The following is a 25,800-nucleotide window of genomic DNA, read 5'->3' as shown; positions in this document are numbered from 1 at the left end:
GCTAGGATTATGGGTATGCACTACTGTGCTCAGCAGATTTTTTAAATTTTTTTTGCTGTGCTGGGGCTGAAACCCATAGTGCCTTGCACATGCTAGGCAAGCACTCTACTACTGAGCTACAGACTAAGGCCCAGATGCTCTCTTATCTGTGTCAGGGAAAAAAATTTTATCTCTACTTTCCCCAACAACTCAACAAAAGCTTACAAAATTTCTTCCAACTCAATCCACAACAACCTTCTTCAGCATTATATAAATTTAATTTTAAGAGGTTAAAGAAATCTTTGCAAAACAGATTTCATTTAAGATGCAATTTTATTGAAGTTTAAAAAAAAATTGTAACCAGACAGAAAGGATAAAGTGAACAAGAATGTTATAATCTGGCTATATAATATTCTTTCATTCTTGGTGGATCACTAAAATATAACAAGGGATTGTTCTTTATGCTAATTTTAAGGTCGGTCCAGTTAAACCATTATTTGGTATCCTTTCAACAGGTTAACCTCTTAACTATTTAGAGTTTCTTCTCAGAAACATTCATATATTATACAGGAAACATTCATAGTTTGAGAAACATTCATATTTTTTACAGGATGTACAAATTTCGAGACAAGACAATTAAAAAAAAACAATTATAGCCGCAACACCATCCTAGCTGCATTGTGGTGATTATGTTTAGTCAGCTGTCCGTCATATACAACTGTATTTTAATTGTGTTATTTACAGAGGGGCTAAAGCACTCATCTAAAGGTAAAGGCGCTCGGGTTTAATGTGCACTTTCACAGCCCTATGCAAACACAACCATTATATACACTGTAAACACCACAGGGCATGAAATCCATCTTCAATCACAAAACATCAATCTCACAGGACCAAGCATACAAGGTCTAAAGTAAGGTGCCTGACTCTTCCTTTTTAGGTACACTTTTCCTCCAAGGGTATGTTTTTTCATAGAACACTATTCACTTATTTCAAATATGGCGCCAGTGCTAGAAACATTTCTGGAACCTCTGGGAACTTCCTGCAGATCCTGTGGTGAACTCCTCTGAATGTCCTTGATGGTGGCAAGCCGTCATCCTTTGAAAAAGGTTTTGATGACGGCAAACAGGCATAGTTATTCGCAGCTGAGTGAATCAAGCTGTGGGATACCACCCTGGATCAAATGTTTGAGGCGCCACTATAAAACCATGAGACCAGTTTTCTTATACAGCTGGTAAGTTCAGAGTTTAAAAAATGCCTGAGTAATGGCAGTCCTGATGGAGTAAGTACAGACTTCTAGAGTGATAACTGAGGCAACACTCACATGAACATTTTATCTAGGTGTTTCGTGGTTTAAAAGATCAGTCCTTTTGTTGCCTCTCCCCTGGTCTTTAGTATTCCTCTTCGGTTTCAGTCCCTTTTGCTTTCTTATGGATTGCCCGATTAAAGCTGTGACATGCAGGGACCCAGTGGTTGTCATGAAGCCCCAGCTTACAGCCAGGAAAGCCCTTCTGAGACCGGTGGCAGCACATCCAGTACCCAGGCCCATAGGGCAATGCTTGGCAATAGGGCTTGGGATGCCACCGGCACAGGGACACATCCCCTTTCACATATTTTTTCTTGCACTGCTTGCACGGGTCTTCTCTATACCGTGGATCTCTAACCCAGCGAGAATCTGCTGGCCTGATGTTGTAGTACTCAATGATGAACTTGAAGTAGCAGCATGTACATTTAAGAGCCACTAAACTCCTGGTGGGAAGTAACCTGAAGATTTTCACCATAATGTGGTGGGGCAGAAATGCCATGTACTGCTGAGGCTCCAGAAGTTGCTGGATTTTAAACCTTGTCTCCAGAAAGTCATGAGACACTTGCTTCTTCCAACTGGATACCTCAAGTACAGGTAATGTACCTTCCGCTGCAGAGGTTGGTGGTGCAAGTGGCTCAAGTGAAGCACTTTTCTCCTCAGATGCACTGTCAACTTGAGCAGCATCTTCAAGCTGGCTGGCCTCTGAAGACACTTGTGCTGTGCTTTCATTCAACTGGGAACAGTCTAATTGGTGCTGACCAGGTGGCAAAAAAAACAACATCCCTGGAAGTGGCTCCTCAGGGGAGTTTAAGTTAGAAGGCTGGGCTTTCTCTACCTTCGACACAGTGATGCTAATGCACAGATATTCTTTTCTTCTCTGATCAGGATTTTGGTTAGTAAGAGGCACAAGCTCTCTACTCATACAGCTGATAGCATCTGTGGGCAATTCAGTGACTTGGGAGTTGGTGTGAGAAGAAAAAGATGATCCATCAAGTTCCTCTGTCATTTCCACATCATACCTGTTGCTGTTTTTCACAGCAGTATGCTGACCTGGCTCTAATTCTGCCCTGTCCATGTGGAAATTCACACCTGCTGGCAATGAGGGACAGCTCTGAGAAGCACCATCCCAAGACTGATCCCCCTTAGGAGAACAATGGTCAGCTCTTGAGGGGCCACAGTCTACAGACACAGGCTGCACGGGAGTCACCTGAGTGTCGGGTGCCTCTAAGATGCCTTTGTTTGTTTTGCCTTCATCAGCCCGAGTGCTTGCAAGCAACACCCTGCCCACATTTCGACGGAAGCTGTTATTCCGGGACAGGCTTCCAGGCTCACGCTGGCTCTGCTGCTTGAGGCACTCGGACTCCAACCTGGCTACCATGTCTAGGACACGGACTGGTTCGCTCTGTGGTTCACCAACCTCAGAATTTCCCCTTTCTGTGGGTTCTTCACAAGCTCCTGGGGCAGAGAATGGTTCAGGGGCAGGAGGCATACTTCTAGATTGGCCAGAAAACCTCACAATGGCAGGTGAGTTTGTGCAGTTTTTTGCACAGCTAGCTAACAGAGCACTGGCTCTTTGTTCAAGGAAGGCAACCATCTGTATAACTGACAGAGGTCTTCCGGCATAGACTCCATCCCCACTGTCATTTACATAATGCACAGAACAGTGCTCGATGCCACAAGCAAATGGCTCAGGCTGGTAGCACCTGCTATTGACATCCCTCATCCTTTCTAACTGTATCTTAGTTTTTTTAAGATCTCCTGATTTTTTCCTTCTTTTAGTAGCTCTCCCATCAATATCCCAGGAGCTTTTCACTTTCATAGATCCTATCCTGTTGCTACACTGGTGAGCTGCAAAGAATGCAATTTTCTCCTTGGTATTTCCAGGTTTCACAACAGCCCAAATATCAAGTGGCCCTTCTTCTTCACCCTGGTGGATTGTTGCAGGTGGCACATTCTTTTTAGTTTTAACATTCAAGCTGTTCTCTGCAGGGCTCTTCCCACTCATACTGCACAGAACATTTGGAGAAAGGATCCCAAAAGGTTTTCGAGATGATGCTTTGCTACAAGAAGCTGAAAGAAAGACACTTGGTTTTATGTAGCTAGCTTTGCATTTTTCATCATTTATAGCCTTTTGATGGCTCGCAGGAATTCTCAGAGTGTCCCTGCAGACTTCCAGAGGACACTCTTTCTTCTGGAGTTTCCAGTATGGCTTTAGGTGCATAACAGAGGCCCTATAGGAGAGAAATACGTAATTGATTAGGACCAATTTTTTAAAAGAGGTTTCTTCTATAACTTAGACTCAGATAGTTCTAGCAAGTAAGAGAAACACTTTCTACTGTTTGCTAAATCTTCAACACTCATTTCAGATAGTTTTTTTGGGGGGTCAGGGTACTAGGCATTGGACCAAGGGGAGCTTTACCACTAAGCCACATCCCAAGTCTTTTTAATTTTTTACTCTGAGACAGGGTCTCACTAAATTGCTTAAGTCCTCTCTGAGTTGCTGAGGCTGACCTCAAGCTTGCAGTCCACCCACCTCAGCCTCTAAAGTCACTGGGATTATAGGCATAAGCCACCACATTCACCTTCAGCCAGTTTTTAATGCATAGATCAATTATAATAAAACCAAAATAACCACTTTTCATGGTGTCTCAGCCAGAAAATAAATTGGTTTTGGCTCATGAGTTTCAGAAACTGATATTCACATTTTATACATTAATCCTTTAAGAAAGCTGAACTTACTTAAAACACATGATAGGCATAGTACATAAGAAAGGAAAGTATAAAAGGAACTCCTCCACAATGCCTGGATTTTTAAACATTTTTTCCAGGTCATCACAACTAACTTTTCATTGGTTGTATATAAAAAGGTATTATATTGCCTTCTAAACTATTCCCATAGATGTGCAGTCACAGGCTGGTGGGAGTGAGGCCACAGCACCTGCAGATCTAAGCACAGGGAAGTTTTACCTACTCTGGACCACTGGGACAATCTCAGGTTTATATCTTGGGTGACTCGGCATTTTCCTTCTGATTTTCTCTGTAACATTTACCAAGTGGCAGTACTATGGCAGCTTCTGCATAACTCCTCTCAGATATTGGTCAAGAATGAAAGTAAATATGTGAGCTGTTCTGCATTGCACAAATTAAGTGACTGGTTCAAGTTTATCCTTCATTTCAACTTGTAATTCCATGAGTCCAGTCTCAGCTAAATGAGGAAATATGGATATGCCGTCTTCTATCCAGGTAAAAAGAAGGCTTATATTTAATGCACAGAAAGTTTTTTAAAAGATACCCCTAAAATAAATGTGTGTGTGTGTGTGTGTGTGTGTTGAGGTGGACACAACACTGTCCAGGCTGGAACCCAGGGGTGCTCAACCAATGAACAACCCCCAAAGCCCCCTTTTTTAAAGTTTTTATTTTCAGACAGGGTATCACTTAGTTGCCAAGATTGGCCTTGAACTTGTGATCTTTCTGCCTCAGTCTCCAAGTCCCTGAGATTACAGGCATGTGCCACCATTCTCAGCCAAAATTTTATCAGGATCTTTCTGATCTTTGACAGTTTATATCTTAACCATCTATACTGATCTTTCCCCTTTCTGCATTATAGCATTTTTTAACATTTATATCATTATATTCTATAATTTATTTTCCAAACAGAACCACTCAGATGTTTTCAAGAACAAGATGATATAAAAATGAATAAAAAAGACACATTGAATGCTGTCTCACTTTGCCAACCATTCTCTGGTTCTTCATATCCCTTCAACCACACTATAAGTAAAATGGAAGAAATGAAGGTTGTTGGGGGGAAAAAACAATAAATTCTCACATAATGATCTCATTACAGTGTGTCTGTGAATAAATTTAAACTTTAGCAATATCTCTGTTCTGCATTGCACAATATGTTCTCTTCGCCTTCCTCCCACACACACTATTTTAAGTGCTATTATTGACAGACAAGGACATTAAAAAGAAACTAGGGAAAGTTTTTGTTTGCATTTAACCTGTAAAGTCAGCTCAAATGGCAATTGCTGTATACATGGTTATAGCAAGAATGAACACAGGACAGGATCCCAGGGAAGGAAGTGGGCAAGCAAAGGTACAATGAAGAAGAAAAGCCAATAAAGATACAGCAGTCAAGAATGAAAAGTGACTGCTCGAAAGTAGGGGTGATTCTGTAGGGCCCCTAAAGAAGGCACAATGTTTAGACACTTGACCACATCTGCTGATTGAAAGCTGCCTGAGATTAATGTTCCCCTTTCCCTTGCTGGGATTGAAGGTCCTTAGGCAGAAAACAGATACTGGTAAGACTTAGAGAAACTGCAAAAATCTGAGTTTTGGTTGAAATCAGTGGTGGACTAGAAGGACATCATGCAGAGCAGCAGGGGTATCTGCTACAAAAAGTCATAAAAACAAAAACTTTAGCCAGGCATGGTGGTGCATGCCTGTAATCGCAGCAGCTTGGGAGGCTGACGCAGGAGGATCCAAAGTTCAAAGCCAGTCTCAGCAAATCGGCAAGACCCTGTCTCCAAATAAAATACAATAAAGGGCTGAAGATGTGGCTCAGTGGTTAAGCACCCCTGGGTTCAATCCCCAATACAAAAAACAAACAAACAACAACAACAAGAAACTTTTTAACAGATTACAACAGATGATGGCACATTCCTCACACCCACCTCAGCCCCCATCCCCTGCCCATCAGATAGGCACAAAGTTTCAGCTATTTCCATGGTTACCAATCTTCACTATTTATTTTGCAGTACTGGGGATTGGCCCTGGGGTGCTCTTATCACAGAGCTACATCCCAAGCCTTTTTTATTTTTTTTAAATTTTGAAACAGGCTCACACTAAATTGCTAAGGTTGTCCCCAAATTTGGAATCATCCTGCCTCAGTCTCCTCAATCACTGGAATTATAGGAATTGCACCACCACACCTGGCTATTTTAAAAGTTAACTATAATGAAGTTCCACTTTCTTGCAATTAAATAAAATGCACACTTATAGCACCTATATATCAGTGTTCCTTAGACTTCCAAAAAGGCCCTTATAAAAATAAAATTAGGATCCCTGGGCCCAATGAATCAGAATTTCTGGGATTGGGCCCAGCATCTGCTTTTAACCTTACACTGAAATTGAAAGGAACTTTGATAGTAATTTGTTAGAACCAATGCAAGAGTGTCAGTGGGGCTCTGCATCTGGGCTGGGGTGCTGGGCTACAATAGGAGATAAGTGGAAATGCCCAACAAGAAGCCAAGCTGGTCAGACATAGTGATGCACATCTGTAATTTCAGAAACAAGTGGCTAAGGCAGGACAATTCCAAGTTCAAGGTCAGCTTGGGCAACATGTTGAGATCCTGTCTCAAAATAAAAATTTAAAAAAAAAATTTAAACGGCTAGGGATATAGGTCAGTGGTACAGCACCCTAGGCTCAATTCCCAGTTCTGCTGATAATGATGATAATAATAATAATTAATAATAATAATAATATAAAAAGAAACTTGAAACCATTACTACTAGTTGATAACTTAAAGAACTTAGTCCATCAAGTTATAAACCTAAGTCACTCTCATGTAACTCCTGATATCCAATCACTAAGACACTAAAGTATGTCCTCCTTTTCATCTCTAGTACAACTGTTAGACTTCAAGCAGCCATCTTATCTCTGCAGCACTGTTGCTAGTTATAGGAGAGGCTACCTTCTATCAACGCAAGGTAGGGTGCTGGGCCTACCACAGCCAAACTGAGCTTCACTCCTGCTTTGCCCTACTACACTTCTTTAAAAGCTTGTTCACAGAACCATTACCACAGGACCAGATGTGTGAAGGCCAAGTCTCCAGTAACCTCTATTCCACAAAACATTCATTTCCTTCTACCCATTCATCAGAAATTTACTATCCACTCTGAGCCTGTATACTTCTGCCAGTTGTTTTTTGTTGTTTTGTTTTCTGCAGTTGTAAGACATAGTTGCTGCTTTGAAAGAGAAAAGTAAAGACAGTTACAACAGAATGTGTTGTGTCATTAAAGGTAGAACAAGTGCTGTGAGAGTCGGGGCTGGGGGGAGACAGAGAAAAGAGGAGTGCAGGGCTGTCAGCATCAAGCTCAGTCTTTTATTTTAACCACTGGATCACACATCCCTAACCCTTTTTATTTTTCATTTTGAGATAGGTCTCACTAAGTTGTTTATGGCCTCACTAAGTTGTTGAGGCTAGCTTCAGACTTACAATCCTCTTGTCTAAGCCTCCTGAGTCGCTGGGATAACAGATGTGTGCCACCATGCCTGGCCCAAGCTTAGTTCCAATGGCGTAGCAATAGGTCTGAGAAACCCTGACTTTCTAAGATAAGCCCTGAGGAAGATCTACAAAATTCAAAAATAGGTGATACTTCTGGGAAACTCGGGTAGGTGAGAAACAGTCTGATCTAAGGCACTGAGAAAGGAGAGATGACCAGCAAACAAGCAAGAATCTGACTATTCATTAAAACTGAAAAATAAAGGAGAGTCATCAAGGATGAATCTTCATCTTATGGTTTCTGTAATGTCATGAAGTGTGATTCCTCCAAGTGAATGGTGACAAGGTGGCTGATTAGATTTGGAACGGAAGGTTCCATTCCATTTCTCAGAAATGTTGGGCCTGAGTGCCTGCAAAATAGAGATACCAAATAGGCAGACTCGTCAAGAGAAATGGGAGGAAAGAAGAGAGTTGTCACAGAAATATTTCAATGAAGAAAAAAAGGTTTCTGGATAGAGAATACAAGTATTTTTCTAAGATTTCATATAATGAATGTGTTACTTTTTATGATCAGGAAAAAACATACATAAAAGGAAGGAGCAGTCAATTGTAGACTCTGCAGCAAGGTCAAATAAGAATAGTGTCCAGTTGGTGGTGGAGACCCTTGGTGACCCACTGGGAGAAACTGCAGCTCTGGCTGTAAAGGAGAAAGTCTCTGCATCACCTTGAATTCCTTCCAGGAATATGGTGAGATTAACAATGAATTAAGACTTGAATAACTTTACTCTACTGATAGCCAAAATTAAACCATCCCAAAATTAAGTCACAGAAGATAATCGAACTTTGTATTTTTAAAAAAAGAAAAAAAGACGCATATAGATAAATGCCAAAGCCTAAAGAGTCATAGAGTAACTCTTGCAGGTAGAGGGGTAAACCTGATGGACAAGGAATAAAATGGCAATGTGTGTTTACAATAGGGAAAAGAACTGAGATTTCTCAAAGTGTTAGTAGGAAGCCATAGCATCAAAGGCAAATGCCAAGTTCCTAACCTGTCTTTTAGTCTTCAGCCCTATCATCAAAACAGGTTAGAAAAGAAAGCATTTGAAAGAGAGAGTTAAAATTAAGTAAATTCACCAGTTGTAAACACTTCTAGAGAACATCTTTTAACAGCCTTCTTCACTGGACCACTACACAAATGATTAGCAATTCCAGCAACTACTTTAATTTATATATAATGAATTCTTGTTTTTGCAAATGAGAAAGCAGGGGTAAAATTTTGAAGACCCACAGCTAGGTCATGAAAAAACTAAGAATTAGATTTACAAAGCAATAACTTGGAGCTCTATGTTCCCTATTTTAAAAAAGAGGGGTCAGTTGTGTAGAGGGAAATGAGGGATGGGGAGGGGGCGGAGGGAAGGAAAGATAATGTGATGAGATAAATATCATTACCCTATGTACATGTATGATTACACAAAAGGTAATCATACTTTGTGTACAAGCAGAGAAATGAAAAGTTGTACCCATTTGTGTACAATGAACCAAAAAATAAAAAATAAAAAAAGAGGGGCCAGGCACATGCCTATAATCCCAGCAGCTCAAGAGGCTGAGGCAGGAGAATTACAAAGCCAGCCTCAGCAACTTAGTGAATGAGGCCCTAAGCATCTCAGCAAGAGCACGTTTCTAAATAAAATACATAAAAAGGGCTGGGGATGTGGATCAGTGGTTAAGCGCCCTTGGGTTCAACTTCTAGTGCCAAAAAAAAAAAAAAAAAAAAAAAAAAAAAAAAAAAAAAGAAAAGAAAAAAATGGGGGGTGACCGTGTATTTTAAAAAAGCAAGTTTGCTAGTTACAGTGGTATACACCTGTAGTTCCAGTTACCTAGGAGGTTGAGATAAGACCCCAAGTAGTTGGGACTAAGGTGTGCACCTGGATACAGCAAGACCCTGTGTCACAAAACAAAACTAACCTGGGTGCAACTATGATACAAAATTAAATAATTCTGATAGTATCATTTTAAAGAGCTTCTATCTTTCAAATTAGGTCAGTTTTTCTTAAATACCACAGAAAACCCCTACACAGAACAGTGATACATTAAAGTAGACATATCCTATCACATAATAGTCTACAAGTATGTGAAAGTTACTTCCACGGCTATTAAATGGGAAAACATGCCAAGACCAGGAGGGTGTGAACACAGGCAAAGACACAAGAAAAGACTCCCCCTTCCATATGCCTCCAAACACTGACAGAATGCACCCAACTCCCACAGAGCACTAAAAAAAGCTGGGGGTGCTGGGGACAAAAAAAGAAAAACTATAGGTGAGAAACGACAGTAGTTCTCTTAACTGAGCTCCAAAACATTGAGGAATAATTTTTTTTGTTTTCAGGGAGGGAATTCACTTTTTCTCTTCTTTTGAGAGTGCCTCACTATGTTGCCCAGGCCTGGTCTTCAACTTCTGGGTTCAAAGGATCCTCTGCATCACTTCCCTGAGAAGCTGGGACTACAGGTATATATGCCACCACACCCAACATTAAAGGAATATTCTCTTTGTAGAGAGAGGAATGCTCTCTACAAAGGAATATTCTCTAAAGTCCTTTATTATTATCTGTTAACAGGTACTGAATAATATCAAGAATCGCCTTTGGAAACATGCAGTTTTCAGTAACTCTTTGTTCATTAATTTCTATCTTAGAATTCATAATGGTATTTAAAGATAGTATCTTCGAGGTTATTTATGATATAAATTCTATATCACAAAGACCAAACAACTCTCATTTCCAGAAAATAATGAAAGATTTATGATAAAACTGATGGGACAACAAAGTATACAAAATACATTAAAAATAAATACGACAAGTTGGGGAAGAGCAATTACCTTGATCTTCCAATTTGATCACAGCAGAATTGACACCCACGTATTTAGAAATACTAAAATTAATGAAATTATTCAGGTAAACAAGGGTCACCCCTGCCTACCCCCTTTTTCTTGAAGTAGGGAGGAAGGCAGAGAGCCTGGAAGAAAGAATGCTTGCTCAGGCTATTGTGAATCATTACATAATAGTTCTGGATAGGGACAAATTGAAGTATTATGTTTGGTTATAACTTACCATGCTTATCTAAGTTAAACCAGTGCAGTTATTTCCTATTGTTCCTATGACATAATGCCAAATACAAACTCTAGCATATCAAAGTTACCTAAACAGATGAGAAATTATAATTGCAAGATGCTGCAAAAATGAACATCAAAATCCAGATAAAATGAAGAAAATTAAAGTCCAAAAAATCATTAATATTTTGATACATGGGGGGGTTGTTGAGTTTTATTTTTTAATATATTTTTATTTGTTCTAGTTAGTTATACATGACAGTAGAGTACATTTTGACACATCATACATAAATGGAGTATAACTTCTCATTCTTCTGGTTGTACATGATGTAGAGTTACACAGGTCCTATAATCATATATGCACATAGGGTAACACTGCCTGATTCATTCTATCATTTCTATCCCCAGTTTCCTCCCCTGTTTTGGGTTTTTGTTTGTTTGTCTGTCTGTTTGTACTAGGGACTGAGCCAAGTGGCACTCTACCACTAAGCCATATTCCCAGACCTTTTTATATTTTATTTGAGACATGGTCTCACTAAGTTGCCCAGACTGGCCTTGAATTTGCAATCCTCCTGCCTCAGCCTTCATTATAGGTCTGCACCACCACACCTGGCTGAATGATATATTTTAGATGAGACAACCTTAATACGGAAAACGGGGGTATGGTGAGAATATGGTGTCCACCCATACTATACAAAGTATCTCAATCAGATCACTAGTTTTGTGTTGAATCCAAAAAAGTGTCAGTGACAAGATGAAGTACCTGAAAACAAAACTGCTATTTATTGAGAAATTAATAATACCATTCTTTTCTTTCCTTTTTTTTTTTTTTTTTTTTTTTTTTTGTACTGGGGATTGAACCCAGGAGCACTTAACCACTGATCCACATCTCCAGCCCTTTATGTATTTTATTTAGAGACAGGGTCTTGCAGAATTGCTGAGGCTGGCTTTTGAACTCTCAATCCTCCTGCCTCAGCCTCCCAAACTGTTGTGATTATAGGCATGTACCACCATGCCCAGCTAAAACCATTATTTCCTAAAGTTACTTAAAAATTAAATGTCTGGGGCTGGGATTGTGGCTTAGTGGCAGAGCACTTGCCTGGCATGTGTGAGGCATCACATACAAATAAATAAAGGTTCACTGACAACTAATAAAATTTTTTTTTTTAATTAAATGTCTGAAGACTTACTAGTGAACTGCTGGTGAATTTTATCTCCACTAGTTTGTTCCCCTTTGGTACTGGGGATTGAACCCAGTATCATTGAGCCAGTTCTTTTTATTTTGAGATGGGGTCTTATTAAATTGCTAGGGATCTCACTAAATTGCTGAGGTTGGCCTGGAACTTGTGGTACTCTTGCCTCAGCATCCTGAGTTACTGGGATTAAAGGCATGTGCCACTACTTTTCTCCACTTGAATTTGTCTTCTATATCCCTTTACCCAATCAACAGTCCAAGTGTATTTCCAAAGTAGATTGCAAAAATTAAGGAAAAATGATAATCAGGCTTATTCACTGAACATATATGTGAAAAATTAAGAGTGCCAGGCATGATGGCACATGCCTGTAGTCCCAGCAACTCGGGGAGGGGAGGCTGAGGCAGTAGATGGAAGATTCAATGTCAGTTTTAGCAAGATCCTACCTCAAAATTAAACACAAAAAGGGCTGGAAAATGTAATGTGGCAGTAAAGCACTCTTGGGTTCAATCCCCAGTTAAAAAAAAAAAAAAAAAAAAAAAAAAAAGAATTGAGAGAGAAGCCTGCTCACCCAGAGAGCACTGAAGCACTGAGCTTAATCAAGATCTGAAGAAAGAAGAAAGGCAATAAGAATGCATGAGGGAAAAGAAGTTAAATACCTGGACTACTGAAGAAAATCTCCCCTAATCTCATCCCAGACATTCTTACATGCCTCGTTGAGCAGGTCAACCACAGTAGTTTCTGATCTACCATCTCTCAACTATTTGCTTTAAATAAAATACTTATGAAAGGTTTAAACATTCAAGAAATGAAGTAGCATGGAATTATAAATAATAGAAAACTATATGAAACATTCTAGAAGATATCAAGTGGGTCTCAGACACCACTGGATAATAGTCAAATGTAAAATGCAGCATTTATGAACTGAGATTTTACTATAACACCAAACAAAGCCACATTACTGTCAAGCTTTCCTTCTACCTCACTACCACCCCCCAAATTGCTCAATTTATAAATCAAGGTCTTTAATAAGTAATACCAAAATTACCTGTAATAATATTTTAGTAGCGATATATTTTAGACTCTATTGTTCCAATTCCAAATCAAGCCTAGAAATGTTTTTAGAAAATAAGCACATGAATTCATTTTAAAAACTTACATAAGCATGTAAGATTTTAATACACCTATTATATATTATCCAAATAGTTTGGGAATGCAAACTAAACCTGATTATTTCTAGCTGGGAAATAACTCCCAGTAAGCACAGTAAAACAACTTATCAATGAACTATAATAGGGACCTGAAGTTATTTGGCAGTAACTGATTACTCAATATACTGCAAATCTCAACCCTAAATCATACACTGCGTTTTAATCACTGCTACCAATGCCATAGAGAATAGTAATTCAAATGAAATTACAGTTAAAGTCATCAACTATCTTAAATAAAATTTTATTTAAGGTTTTGATTAAACATAAATGAGCTGGTCATGCAGTATTCCATGTCTATACTCCCACCTACTCAAGTGGTTTAGTCAGGAGATTTCCACGTTCAAACCCAGTCAGATGAGACAAATTCCAACAAAAGAGAGGGAGGGAGAGAGGGAAGGAGAAAAAGAGAAAGGGTGCACTGGGCAGGCTGGCACACACCTGTAATCCCAGGGACTCGGGAGGCTGAGGCAGGAGAATCACAAGTTTGAGGCCAGCCTGGACACCTTAGTGAGACCCTGTCTCAAAATAAAACATAAAAAGGGAAAGAGATGTATCTCAATGATGAGAGAGACAAGTCAACCAACTATACAATTTGTGGATCCTGAATCAGATGGACATGCCAAAAAAAAATTTGTGTTTGTGTATGCATTTTAAAGTCCTCATCTCTTAAAGATACATCCTAAAATATTTTCAGAGTATATGATAAGATGTATGGAATTTTCTTAAAAATAATACTGGAGAGAAGAAATGATTGGGAGTATAGATCAAACTAAACTGCCCATGAGACAGGTTGTTGAAGCTTGAAGGCTAAGTAGGAGTTTATCATTCTACTATTTCTGTACAGAGCTAATTTTTTCCATAATTACTAGTTTGTAAAAAAAGAGAAATATATAGAAGCAACTGGCAAACACTGAATGAATGAACCCTGAAAAGGTCATTATGCACACACAGGGTGATGAGCATGCTCACTGATTTAAAGTGAGGAAATCGTGGAATTCAGTGGTTTCCTCCATGGGGCATCTCTCTAAGAGCTCATTCCAAATCCCTCCCTACAAAGCCCCAGGCTGTCTGATGCAGTCACTCTTTCCTGGTTCAGACAAAGGACACCAACATAAATTCCTGCCCTACTCCACACCAGTTACTGAAAACCAAACAGGAAATAAATCAGAAAGCAACAAAATAAAATGAATGAGAATAACATACAAGAAGTCAATTAAAAAAAAAAAAAACTAATAGAAAACCGTGATTAAAAGCAATCCATTTCTTAAACGCATGACTTTCAATCCTTCATTCTAAGGATTGAAATGAACAGTCTAGTTAGTACTGAATTACCTTGCTTGAGTGCTCTAACTTTCACAACTTCAAGATAAATATAAATTAAGCATTTAAATGAATGCATAGGAAACTGAGTTCTTTGTAAAGGTACCTTGTAAATTATTTCATAACAGTTGTTGCCTCGCACATTCATCCATGGAGGAGGAAGTGATATTACCATTTAAGTATTAGTAATGATTTGTTCATTAATATTCATTAAGCACGTACCATGTAGCTGTACACTATTCTAAAGAGCTTCATTATTTATGTGTATGTATTAATTTCATCTTCAGGACAACTTTATTAAATACATTATCATTCTCATTTTATATATGTACAAATGACCAATTAAAGTATATGAACATTTTTAAATGATTTACAAGGGATGATCCATCTTAGACTTCTAAGTGCTGGGTCATTTTTAAAACAATTGTGTGTGTGTGTGTGTGTGTGTGTAATTTTTCTTTTCTTTTTTGCATTACGGACCTACCACTGAGCTATACTGCCAGCCATTTTTTTTCTTCATTACTGGGGACTGAACCCAGGCACTTTTTTTTTTTTTTTTTTTTTTTTTTTAACCACCAAACTACACCTCCAAGTCCTTTTTATATTTTATTCTGAGACACGATCTTGTTAAATTGCCCAGACTAACCTTGCATTTGCAATCCTCCTGCCTCAGCCTTTGGAGTAGATGGAATTACAGGCATACACCATTGCACCTGATTACAGTCTCCTTTTATACTACTTTAAACAAAGTCATATCTGTGTGTGATGTACATCTATATACATATCCATAAATGTAGTAATTAACAGGACTCAGTGGTAGAGTGCTTGTCTAGCATGCATGAGGCCCTGGGTTCAATCCCCAGAAAATAATTAAGAGTCACAAAAGTCAAATGAACTAGGTACAGCTGAGGCAGAAGAATCACAAGTTCTAGGCCAGGTTTAGCAATTTTCCAAGGACCTAACCAACTTACCAAGACCCTGTCTGAAATAAGAAGGGATGGGGATGCAGCTCACTGGTAAAACACCCCTGGGTTCAATATTCAGTACCAATAAAAATAATAATAATAAATAAAAAGTCAAGTGCGTTACCTAATAAATAATTAGCTGTACAGAGGTTCCTAATGACAGTACAGTGTATTTATAATTAAATTTCCTAAACCCTCTAATCCTAGAGGCTCTCTATTCTCTAAAAAAGAAATATAACAAACGAAAGGCACTTCAAATTCATTTTAACAGAAGTCTTTCTCTTTGGGCCTGGAAATGATCAAAAATGACTGAACATACACAAATCCACACTGAACTAAAGTCAAAAGAAAGCACTAAATGCTATCAACTCCTTAAAGGCAATGTTTCTGTCTGGTTGTTTTCTTTGTTTTGTTTTAAATATTCCTAGCCTTTTTTGAGACAGCATCATGTAAAGTTGCTGAGGCTGGTTTTGAACCTACAATCATCCTGCTTCTGCCTCTTGAACCACCCATCTGATCTTCTTATGGATTCTACACAGGATGAAACACAGAACACTTTTCACCTGAAGCATGTTTCAATGAAAAGTGAACACCAGAATCTATGTACTCTACAAGAATATTCTAGTAGCCAGGCAAGATGACAACATAACTGTAATTCCGGGGACTTGGGAAGCCGAGGACGAAGGATCTCACTTGGGTGACGACTTAACAAGGCCTTGTCTTAACATAAAATGAGCTGTAGCTCAGGGGAGGGGCACTTGAGGGGTGGAGTCGGAGACAGGGGATAACAGCATTCCAGGCTCTAGCTTTGTCAGCAATCTGGTCTTTAGGTAAGAAGGGAAATAATGCTACTAAGGACTCCTTTGACTGAAAATACCGACCCTTCCCTGTCCCTCAACCTGCTGCAATGGATCAACTTAACTTGTTGGGTAGGAAACCCATTTTACAAGGCAAGCCACTTCCCTGTAGGAACCATTTCATTAAGTCCTATTCCCCAAATCACACCCTACTTTCCATAAGGAAAGGTTTGCTCTATCACAAGTCTTCCCTATTTCTTTATGAAGTCTCCCCATCCTCTCAGTCACCAAAGGTTGGTAATAACAATTGTCAATCTTTTTTGGATAACAGACCCTTTTTGGAATCTGACAAAAGGTCCAAGTTTTCTTGACCAAGGAAAAGAAAAATAAAGCACACACAATTTTGACAAGGTTCTAAAGAACTCTCAGGGCTTCCAATTAAGAGCATCCTTAGTTTCTTAGTTCACATTCAAGGTGTCCTGGTCCTGCCCATTTGACCTTTCTTGTCTCCCCTGTTAACCACTCTACCTAATGGAACTTCTAAAACTACTCATCCAAGTGGGCCCTTCCTTGCCCAGGTCTCATTCATTACCTCTATCCTATCACAGTATTAACGAATGGCTACTATATGCCTCCTTTGAATTCCCAGAACTGTGTCTCCCCTGGGACACTTATCCCAGGGATGTGACCTTTACTCCATAGTTGGGACAATATTATTCTTTTCAGTATCCTTCACAGAACATGCAGCACAGTGCCATGTACACAGCAAGCATTCATTAGCATGAATCCATGCCAAATCTAAGAACTTCAGTCAATCAGCAAGAATTTCAAGTAAAACATTACGAGAATCCAATACTTGAGCAGCCCAGGACACTAAGGCAATGAAGCAACTCTTCCCATCACTTCCTGATCTAGCATTCTGCATTCTCAAGAGATGAGAGGCAAACAAGATAGAGAAACAGATGATGGTGTACAGGCCCCAGAGCTACCAATCTTGCAAAAAGCAGTTGGGCTTGAGTAGAAGCTCCCCCAACCTTGACCCCAGCAGTCCGGTTACCTAAAAACATTCCTACACAGTATCAGATTTTAAAGAATATCCTACTCACCAGTCTGTGAAAACAAACACTTCCACAGTAAAGTTGTTTAACTTAATACTATTAGTTTAACTAGAGTTAAAACCCAAAGTTCACGTTGCTAATTACCTCCAGGACAGAACAATCTAGACACGAATTCAGTTGTGAGTTAGGTTACCTGTCTCTCATTTTTAAAGTTACAAACCATATCCTTTAAATATTAAAATAAGTCCCAACAAAAAACACTGTAAAGTCTCCCCATGATTCTTTTTTGTAAAATATTTTTAGTTGTAGATGGACAGAATACCTTTATTATTATTTTTTTTTTTTTTAATTTATGTGGAGCTGAGGATTGAACCCAGTAACCTTACGTGGAGGAGGCAAGTGCTTTACCACTGAGCTACGGCCCCTCCCCATGATTCTTTACTATATTAAACACAGCTGTCTAGGGTTATGTTTACACAGTTTTTTTTTTTAAAGCCAACATTGGCACGAATAAAATTTCTGATAAACAGATTTCATACACCCAAACCAAAAAGGAAGATGACATCAAGAAGCTTAAAAATACTTCTATCTTTAACAATTGTGTTTTAAAAACTTAAGTAAACTATGTCATATGTTTTGGCTTTTTTTTTTTTTTTTTTTTTTTTGCGGTGCTGGGGATCGAACTCAGGGCCTTGTGCTTGAGAGGCAAGCACTCTACCGACTGAGCTATCCCCCCAGCCCTTGTTTGGCTATTTCTGTGTAACACTTTTATACGTATGTATTTTAAGACCACATATTTTATTAATTACTTCAATAGGAAACCTCAACTACGGCCATACCACCCTGAACGCGCCCGATCTCGTCTGATCTCGAAAACCTCAACTTCCTTAGTTCTAAATTAATTATAAAATATACATAGCTCATACCCAGAATCTTTAGTATTTTAATTACTAACAAATGGGGTGGGAGGGGTGGGGGGAAGGGAAAAAAATAACAGAATAAATCAAACATTACCCTATGTAAATTTATGATTACACAAATGGTATGCCTTTATGCCATGTACAAATAAAGAAACAACATGTATCCCATTTGTGTACAATAATAAAAAAAATAAATAAATAATAAAAAAATAAAAAATAAAAAAAAGAATAATAAAGCAAATATAGCCAAGTTAACAGCTAAATCTAAAAAAAAAAAAAAAAAAAAAAAAAAAAAATTACTAACAAATCAAACCACAAAGGAGAAGTATATAAATCAAATTTCAGGGCTAGAATCAGAGATGGCAAAACTACAACATATCAAACAGCAAAGGTAACACAATGGTGGAAAGGGAAATGTGGTAAAGTCAGAAATTATAACACTCCCTTTACCCCAAATTTCTAGTAATAAGCCTATTCCTCTTTTCTATTGCCAATCTTACAGAAAAGGACTATTAATGTAAATAAATATCAGTAATCATGATTCACAAACTGCTGGAATTTTTGACTCATGGGTCTAACCTCTTCCTCTCCACTGAAAAGCAGGGGCTCCTACTGCTAAGGCAAGGTTGCCTTATAGCTAATTACAGCCCACATGTGGTAAGAGAATGAGAAAGCACGAGCACGTACACACACACCTTCCATAAGCACCATAGTACCTGGGCTGTAAGGCACATTTCAAACCTACAAAGTATTTTCACAAACATCTCATGTGGCTCTCTTTTCTGTTCCTAAATTTGGATTGGTGGGTACCATACCAGCTCATGCCTCCTCCTTCCCAATCTCTATCCACTAGTGATCCTCAGGTCAATATAAATGGTACCTTAACCTTTCAATATTTTTGTATTCCACAATCTGCAACCATTATGCAGAAAAGGAGATAAAAGCTCAGAAAATGATACTTGCTCAAGATGATAGTAGCCACAGATGTTGCTATTACATTAAAGGTCAGCATTTTCTGATACACTAAAAATTCAAAACATAACACATTTTACATTAAAAATATGAAATAATGAGGCACACCAAGTTCTTGATATGAAAACATTCAGCAATATGTCTTACTTCAGGAACATTCAGTCCCATCACAAATAATACAAAACCTCTCCTCCCCCAGTTTTAGAAAACAAAGTAAAAGACCATGGGCAAAAGAGCTTTTTTTTAATGAAAAAGCCTTCTACAATGACTAACAAACATGAATGGGAAGTAAAATAGAAGCTAACCTGTGTTACCTGGGATCTTAGAGAGGTGATAGCCTAGCTGCAGGTTTCTACTCAAGTAGACCCCTTAAAAGTCAATTCATAACCTGATGGCTTGGAAGGTTAAGATAGGAGGATCCCAAGTTTCAGGTTAATCTCAGGAACTTTTAGCAAGGCCCTAAGTAACTTAGGGTGCCATGTCTCAAAACTAAAATAATAAAAAGGTCTGGGGATGAGACGCAATGATAAAGCACTCCTGGGTTAAATTCCCAGTACCAAAAATAAAGTCAGTTCATTCTGTTTTATGTAACACTTTGAAGAAAAAACTTTTTTTTTTTTAAACTGAGGACTGAACCCAGAAGCATTCTACCACTGAGCTATATCCTCAATCCTTTTTATTTTTTTTTTAATTTTGAGACCCGGTCTAAGTTGCTAAGACTGGCCTGGAACTTGCAATACTCCTGCCTCAGTCTCCCATGTAGCTGGCATTACAGGCATATACCACTATGGGAAGCAACACTTACTATTTCTATGGGAATGGAATATATATACAGTTAAAGTATTAATCTTAAGGACAAACAGAATGATCTTAGTTCCTAAATATGTTTAAAAATAATTAGATAAGCTTTAGTATGCTAGAAATCCTGATTTAATGAAGGCAAAATGAAAGTCAAACAATGCAAAGAAAGGTTTCAATATCAGTTCAAACAGAAAAAGGGTGACAGTTACCAGAGTATCTTTTTAAAACGACAAATATACAGAGTGGGTGTTAGTATTTATACTGCATGTATCTATTTAGTTTGTCCAAACCAATATTAGTTAAATTAATATCAAAATATTTAAGTATTATATGTATATTATATACAAATAGTTTTTTTATAGTTCCATACATAATTACATAATAATGTAACAGAAAAACTAGAAAATTGTATCTACATTGAAGGGATACTAGTAAAATTTGCAAAATACTACTCTAGATCACAAATTCTTCAGTTCAGAAAAGGATGAGAATAACATAGAGAAAGCTATTGATATATTCAGACCACAGAGATGTAATAAAAACCACAAATAAAGCAGCAATTTCCAGGCTTAGCCTCCTTCAGATCTGTACTAATGTAATGGTGCTCAAATTCAATGTATATAGTAAAACCTACAGAGATTAGGTTATTTTAACTCCAACTCTTATCCTTGCTGAATTTTCTTCCATTTCATATTAAAAAAATAAAACAATTTTCAGTCTCTAATTTGCATGTTCCAGTAAATAATTTCTCGTATTCATATACCATAGTTTGGGGAACTAAATTATCAAGTAAATCTTTCATTCATTATTTACTGAACATCTACCTATGTACCAAGCACTTTTTCCAGAGATTGGAGATACAGAAATAAAGTACAAAAATCTCCATCATCATTGAATTTACATTCTAATTGGGAGAGAAATTAATAAAGTGCACAGTATTTAAAAGCTCAAGGGCTGGGTTTGTGGCTCAGTAGTAGAGCGCTTGCCTAGCATGTGTGAGGCCCTGGGTTCAAACCTCAGCACCACATAAAAAAATAAAGGTATAGTGTCCATCTACAAAAAAAAAAAAAAAAAAAAAAAAAAATTTTAAAAAAGCTCAAGGGCTATGAAGAGAAGGGTATGTGTTATACTACTCACAAATGATAAATTTAGGTAAAAGATTTCAGAAAGCTATTTTAGTCAACAAGTTCTTAAAATAAAAATTTTGAAAGAGAAATAAAACTCATTAAAAAAATGAGTGCCTATTTATATATAACAAATCCGGAAATTGAAGGATAGCTAAATAATAGACACAAAAAGGCACAGAAGTCAGTCTTTTGGAACTGAAGCTAAACTGATCCTGATCCAAATCATTACTAAAGAACTCAAATTTTAAAGAAAATTTTAGAAGAACATTTATGCAGTCTCACCCAAAAAAACTTAAATGGTAGGGTAAAACAATATAGAAAGCAAATACCCAGCAATCAGGTTAAAAATCAAAATGTTTTTAGGTCACGCTTGTTAGCAGTAAATGATTAGTGCAGAGAATTTCCCAAGTTTACAACAATAAAACTAAATTTGAACAGAGCGTGTAATCCCAGCAACCTAGGAGGCTGAGGCAGGAAGATCGCAAGTGCAAGGCCAGTCTCAGCAATTTAGTGATACCCTATTTCAAAAATTAAAAAATAGAAAAAGTTGAGGATACAGCTCAATGGTAAAGCACCTCTGAGTTCAATTCCAAGTACAAAAAAAAAAATTAATGGAAAGTAAAAAGTGACATCATGGATATCTGATACTCTAGGATCTACACTTTTTGCAGGGAGACCTCCAGTAACTTAGTAAGACCTGTCCCAAAATAAACAAAAAGAGCTGGGGATGTACCTCAGTGGTAAAGTGCCCCTGAGTTTAATCAGTTTAACCCCCAATACCAAAAAATAAAATAAAAATTTAAAAAGAATTTAGCATGAAAATGAAGGCTAGCTCTAGGCACAGTGAACCAAATCAACTTTGCAAGACCCGGTCTCAAAATTAAAAACAAAAGTAACACACACACACACACACACAACCTGATTAAACATTCTTTAAGATCATCTACCTGGTTTATTAGATATTTTCTTCAGTTTATGAAACAATGGATTTTCATATTCTTGAGTTGAACTAGTTCCCTTAACAATTCTAAATCTTCCCGGGTGCTGATTTGTTAGATTGCTTCTCCTAAAGATGCTTAATCTCATCCATCGCTACCCAGTTCTCCCAAATTTCTGCCAATCATCTCAAAGTTGACTACGCTTACTGAATAAAGGAGCCTACTTACTGAAGATCTACTTTTGCAACAAGTTATTCCACTGAATTAATTTAATTTTATTTTTTGGTACTGGGGATTGAACCCAGGATTGTACCACCACTATATTTTTTTTTTTCTTTTTTTTTTAAGACAGGCTCTCCCCTAGATTCCTCCCAAAAGCAGACCTGGAATTTGTGATCCTTCTGCCTCAGCCTCCCAAGTAGCTGGGATTACAGGTATGTACCATCACACCTGGTTTCCTCTACTGAGTTTATTTCAAATAGTTTTAAGGTTTGAGAATGGGAAAATATATGAGGAAAGAATTAAAAATACATATTAATTTTAGAACTAAACTGCTTTTTAAGCATAGTTTGCATGAATCTCCATCAGCCCATTCCTAGACCTCTAGGGAGTGGTTCTCTGGGTTTTATGGTAATTCTCCACTCCATCTTCCCAAGAGCTTCTAATTAACTTTATAATCAGTTCTAATAAGACTGAATGATATATTGGGGAATCATTTGAGGAAAACGCTAATTTTGTTTACTTTTTTTTTTTTTTTTTTTTTTTTTTGGTACTAGGAATTTAACCCAGGGTGCTATCACTGAGCTACCCACCTCCCCACTGCCCTATTTATTTAGGTACTTGGGACTGAACCCAGAGGAGCTTTACCACCGAGCAACATCCCCAGTCCTTTTATTTTTTAGACAGGATCTCAATAAGTTGTTTAGTGCCTAAGTTGTTTAAATTGGCCTCAAATTTGCAATCCTCCCACCTCAGTCTCCCAAGTCACTGGGATTACAGGTATGTGCCACCTTGCCCAGTTGCTTATTATGATCTGTGAAGAACACTAAGTGCACAAAACAAAATGTGCACAGCTGAACCCAGCCCCAGACAAATGTACAAAATACATACATGCACACATTCCAAACATCTTTTTTAAAAACACAGATGTTAAGCATACACCTTGCCATAAAGTTTTCCTGGACAGTTTAAATGCCCAGTAAAGCCAGGCACCGTGGACACACCTGTAATCCCAGCCTCAGGAGGCTGAGGCAGGAGGATCACAATTTCCATACAGACTCTGCAACTCAGTGAGACCCTGTCTTTAAAAAAAAAAAAAAAGGCTGGGGATGTAAGGATGTAGCTCAATGGTAAAGTGCCCCCAGGGTTCAATCCCCAGTACCAATAGACAAAATATTAAAAATAAGTGACAAATATAAATAAAAGGCACATCCAAAACTATAACACACTTAGAACAGATAGTACAAACTGGGACCCACCACTTAGGCAATTTGGACTAAATTTAAAAATCACTTTTTACTTGTGTCTCACACCCTAGACTTTCTCTGCCACTTATCTTCAATATCAATGGGGGAGGGGTGGTAGAGAGTAATGAGCCTTAACAACAAGCTACTTGATTATCCTCAGGCAAATGTAAAGTCCATCTGGATTTGTTTTGGAGTCTCTGAAATGTAACAGAACCCCAACTCAGGGCATTTTGCTTCCTCTACAATATATCTGAGCAATGATTTCTGTAAGCTAAGTATGTTTATGCATGCATTGAACAGGGTGTGGGGTCTTACAAAAAGGATTTTGAATCTAGAACCTTCTAAAACCAATGAACCAGAATCCTGCCCCACGTCAAGAATAAGCTGGTTCCTTGTCACCATGGCAATGAGCATCCTATGAACAGAAATAATTTGCCATTTCGCTGAAAATTCAAAGCATTCTATATCTTTGTTTTTATCAGGAATGAGGTGGGAGGAGCAGGAGAACCAATTGTGGTGTATATTTATAAATATATAAAGAAGTATGCTTCTTGGCTCTGAATAACAGGATTTTAAACTGTTAATGTACAGTAAAAAACAAAGGAAACAGAGAGGACCAAAGAAAACAAGTATAATGAACTAATATGTACAATTCTACTCCATCACAGAACTCAGCACTTTAGATTTTTCAAAACAAATGGAGGTTTTCAGATTGGTGACAAGTATAGAAAACACATTAAAAAATCCAGAAGGTTCCTGAGCAGTAGTCTGGCTGGGAAGAAATATCCACTGAAGTAAGTAGGAACCAACAAAGTAGTGTGCTGGCTGATGATGCTGAAATGTAACAATTTAAACACAAGAATCCATATTTATCTAAGTTCTTAGAGATAATATTCACCTCTGCTGTACAGTGAATATTTGTGCCCCACTCCCTAATTCTTATATTGAATCCTAACCCCCACTGTGATAGTATTTGGATACAGGACTTCTGGGGTATGACTGGATCACAAACATGGCTGCAGCATGGATGGGCTGCTGCCCTTACGAATAAAAGACCCAGAGAGCTCCCTTTTTCCTCTGAGAAGACAGCCAACTAAGCACCAGGAAGCAGTCTTTTATCTGTATCTGCTGACTCCTCAATCTAGAACTTCTCAGTCTCCAGAACTGTGGAAAAGAAATTTGTGTTATTTATAAGCCACCCAGTCTATGGTATTCCTCTACAGGAGTGTGTGTGTGTGTGTGTGTGTGTGTGTGTGTGTGTGTGTGTGTGTAGAGATGCTAAATTCATCTTTTCAAAGAAGTCACTCTAATAACTGTGGGGCCTCATCTTTTTGTGTATATGTGCAATACTGGGGATTGAACCCAGGGCACCCTACCATGGAGACATATCCCCAGTTCCTTTTTTATTTTGGGGGGGTACCAGGGATTGAAATCAGAGCACTTGACCACTGAGCCACGTCCCCAGCCCTATTTTGTATTTTATTTAGAGACAGAGTCTCACTGAGTTGCTTAGGGCCTTGCTTTTTGCTGAGGTTGGCTTTGAACTTGTGACCCTCCTGCCTTGGCCTCCTGAGTCACTAGGATTCTAGGCATGCACCATCAAGCCCAATCCTCTTCAACCCTTAAAGGTCCCACCTCTCAACAGTGTTACATAGGAGAGTATTTCCAACACATGAACTTTAGTGGATACATTCAAACCATAGTGAGCACATATTCCCAATAAAAATTCTTAGCAAACCAGGGATAAAAGGAAACTTATTTAATAAAGGGAATCTACCAGAAACAGAAGAAGCATACACAATGACAAAATATTTTAAAATTCCTATATAGAACCAAAAATAAAAGGTGACAAAAATCACATTACCAATTTAAAAAATAGCAAAGGAGACAGAGCTGTCATTACTTCCAAACTACATATTAAATATAATTGGAAATTATTTGGTCTACTAGTAATACCTCAATAAAACTTATAAAAAGATTAACATTTTTAAAAATATTTATCACAGGACTCAGCAATTTCACTCCTACACACAAAAGAACTCAAATATTTATTATAGTAAAATTTACATCAGCACTATTTAAAATAGTCAAAAGGTGAGAACAATTTAAAACTTGCATCAGCAGATAAATGTATAAACAAATTGTGGTATATCCATTAAATGGAAATTATTCAGCCATAAGAAGGAACAAAGTCTTTACTCCCAGTTATTTGGGAGGCTGAGACAGGAGGGTTACTTTAGCCCAGAAACTGAGGAACAGTCAAGGCAACACAGTCAGACCCCCTACTCAAAACAAAAGGAGGATTAAAAAATGAATACACACATGGATAAACCTTGAAATCATCACATAAAGTGAAAGAAACCACATACAAAAGTTCATATGTTATATAATCCCATTTGTATGAAATGTTCAGAGAT

General features: G+C 37.9%; 1 protein-coding gene across 4 annotated transcripts in view; it reads right to left on the bottom strand.

Moving 5' to 3' along the window:
• Positions 1–299: 299 nt before the first annotated feature.
• The window catches only part of Fbxo34 (F-box protein 34), a 74,002-nt gene continuing 48,501 nt past the window's right edge, over positions 300–25,800 (bottom strand). For 3 of the 4 annotated variants that reach the window (XM_047542015.1, XM_047542016.1, XM_047542014.1), the window contains exon 2: positions 300–3,513. In XM_047542015.1, coding sequence (XP_047397971.1) covers positions 1,368–3,503 — 2,136 coding nt within the window. In that variant the 5' untranslated portion in view covers positions 3,504–3,513 and the 3' untranslated portion in view covers positions 300–1,367. Of the gene's footprint in view, positions 3,514–13,457; positions 13,482–25,800 lie in introns of those variants that run through there. The other variant, XM_047542017.1, reaches the window with a different exon arrangement.

This window comes from Sciurus carolinensis, chromosome 2, assembly GCF_902686445.1.
Source record: "Sciurus carolinensis chromosome 2, mSciCar1.2, whole genome shotgun sequence".
In the NCBI taxonomy this organism is placed as follows: Eukaryota; Metazoa; Chordata; class Mammalia; order Rodentia; family Sciuridae; genus Sciurus; species Sciurus carolinensis.
This window is presented reverse-complemented; position numbering and strand designations above follow the sequence as displayed.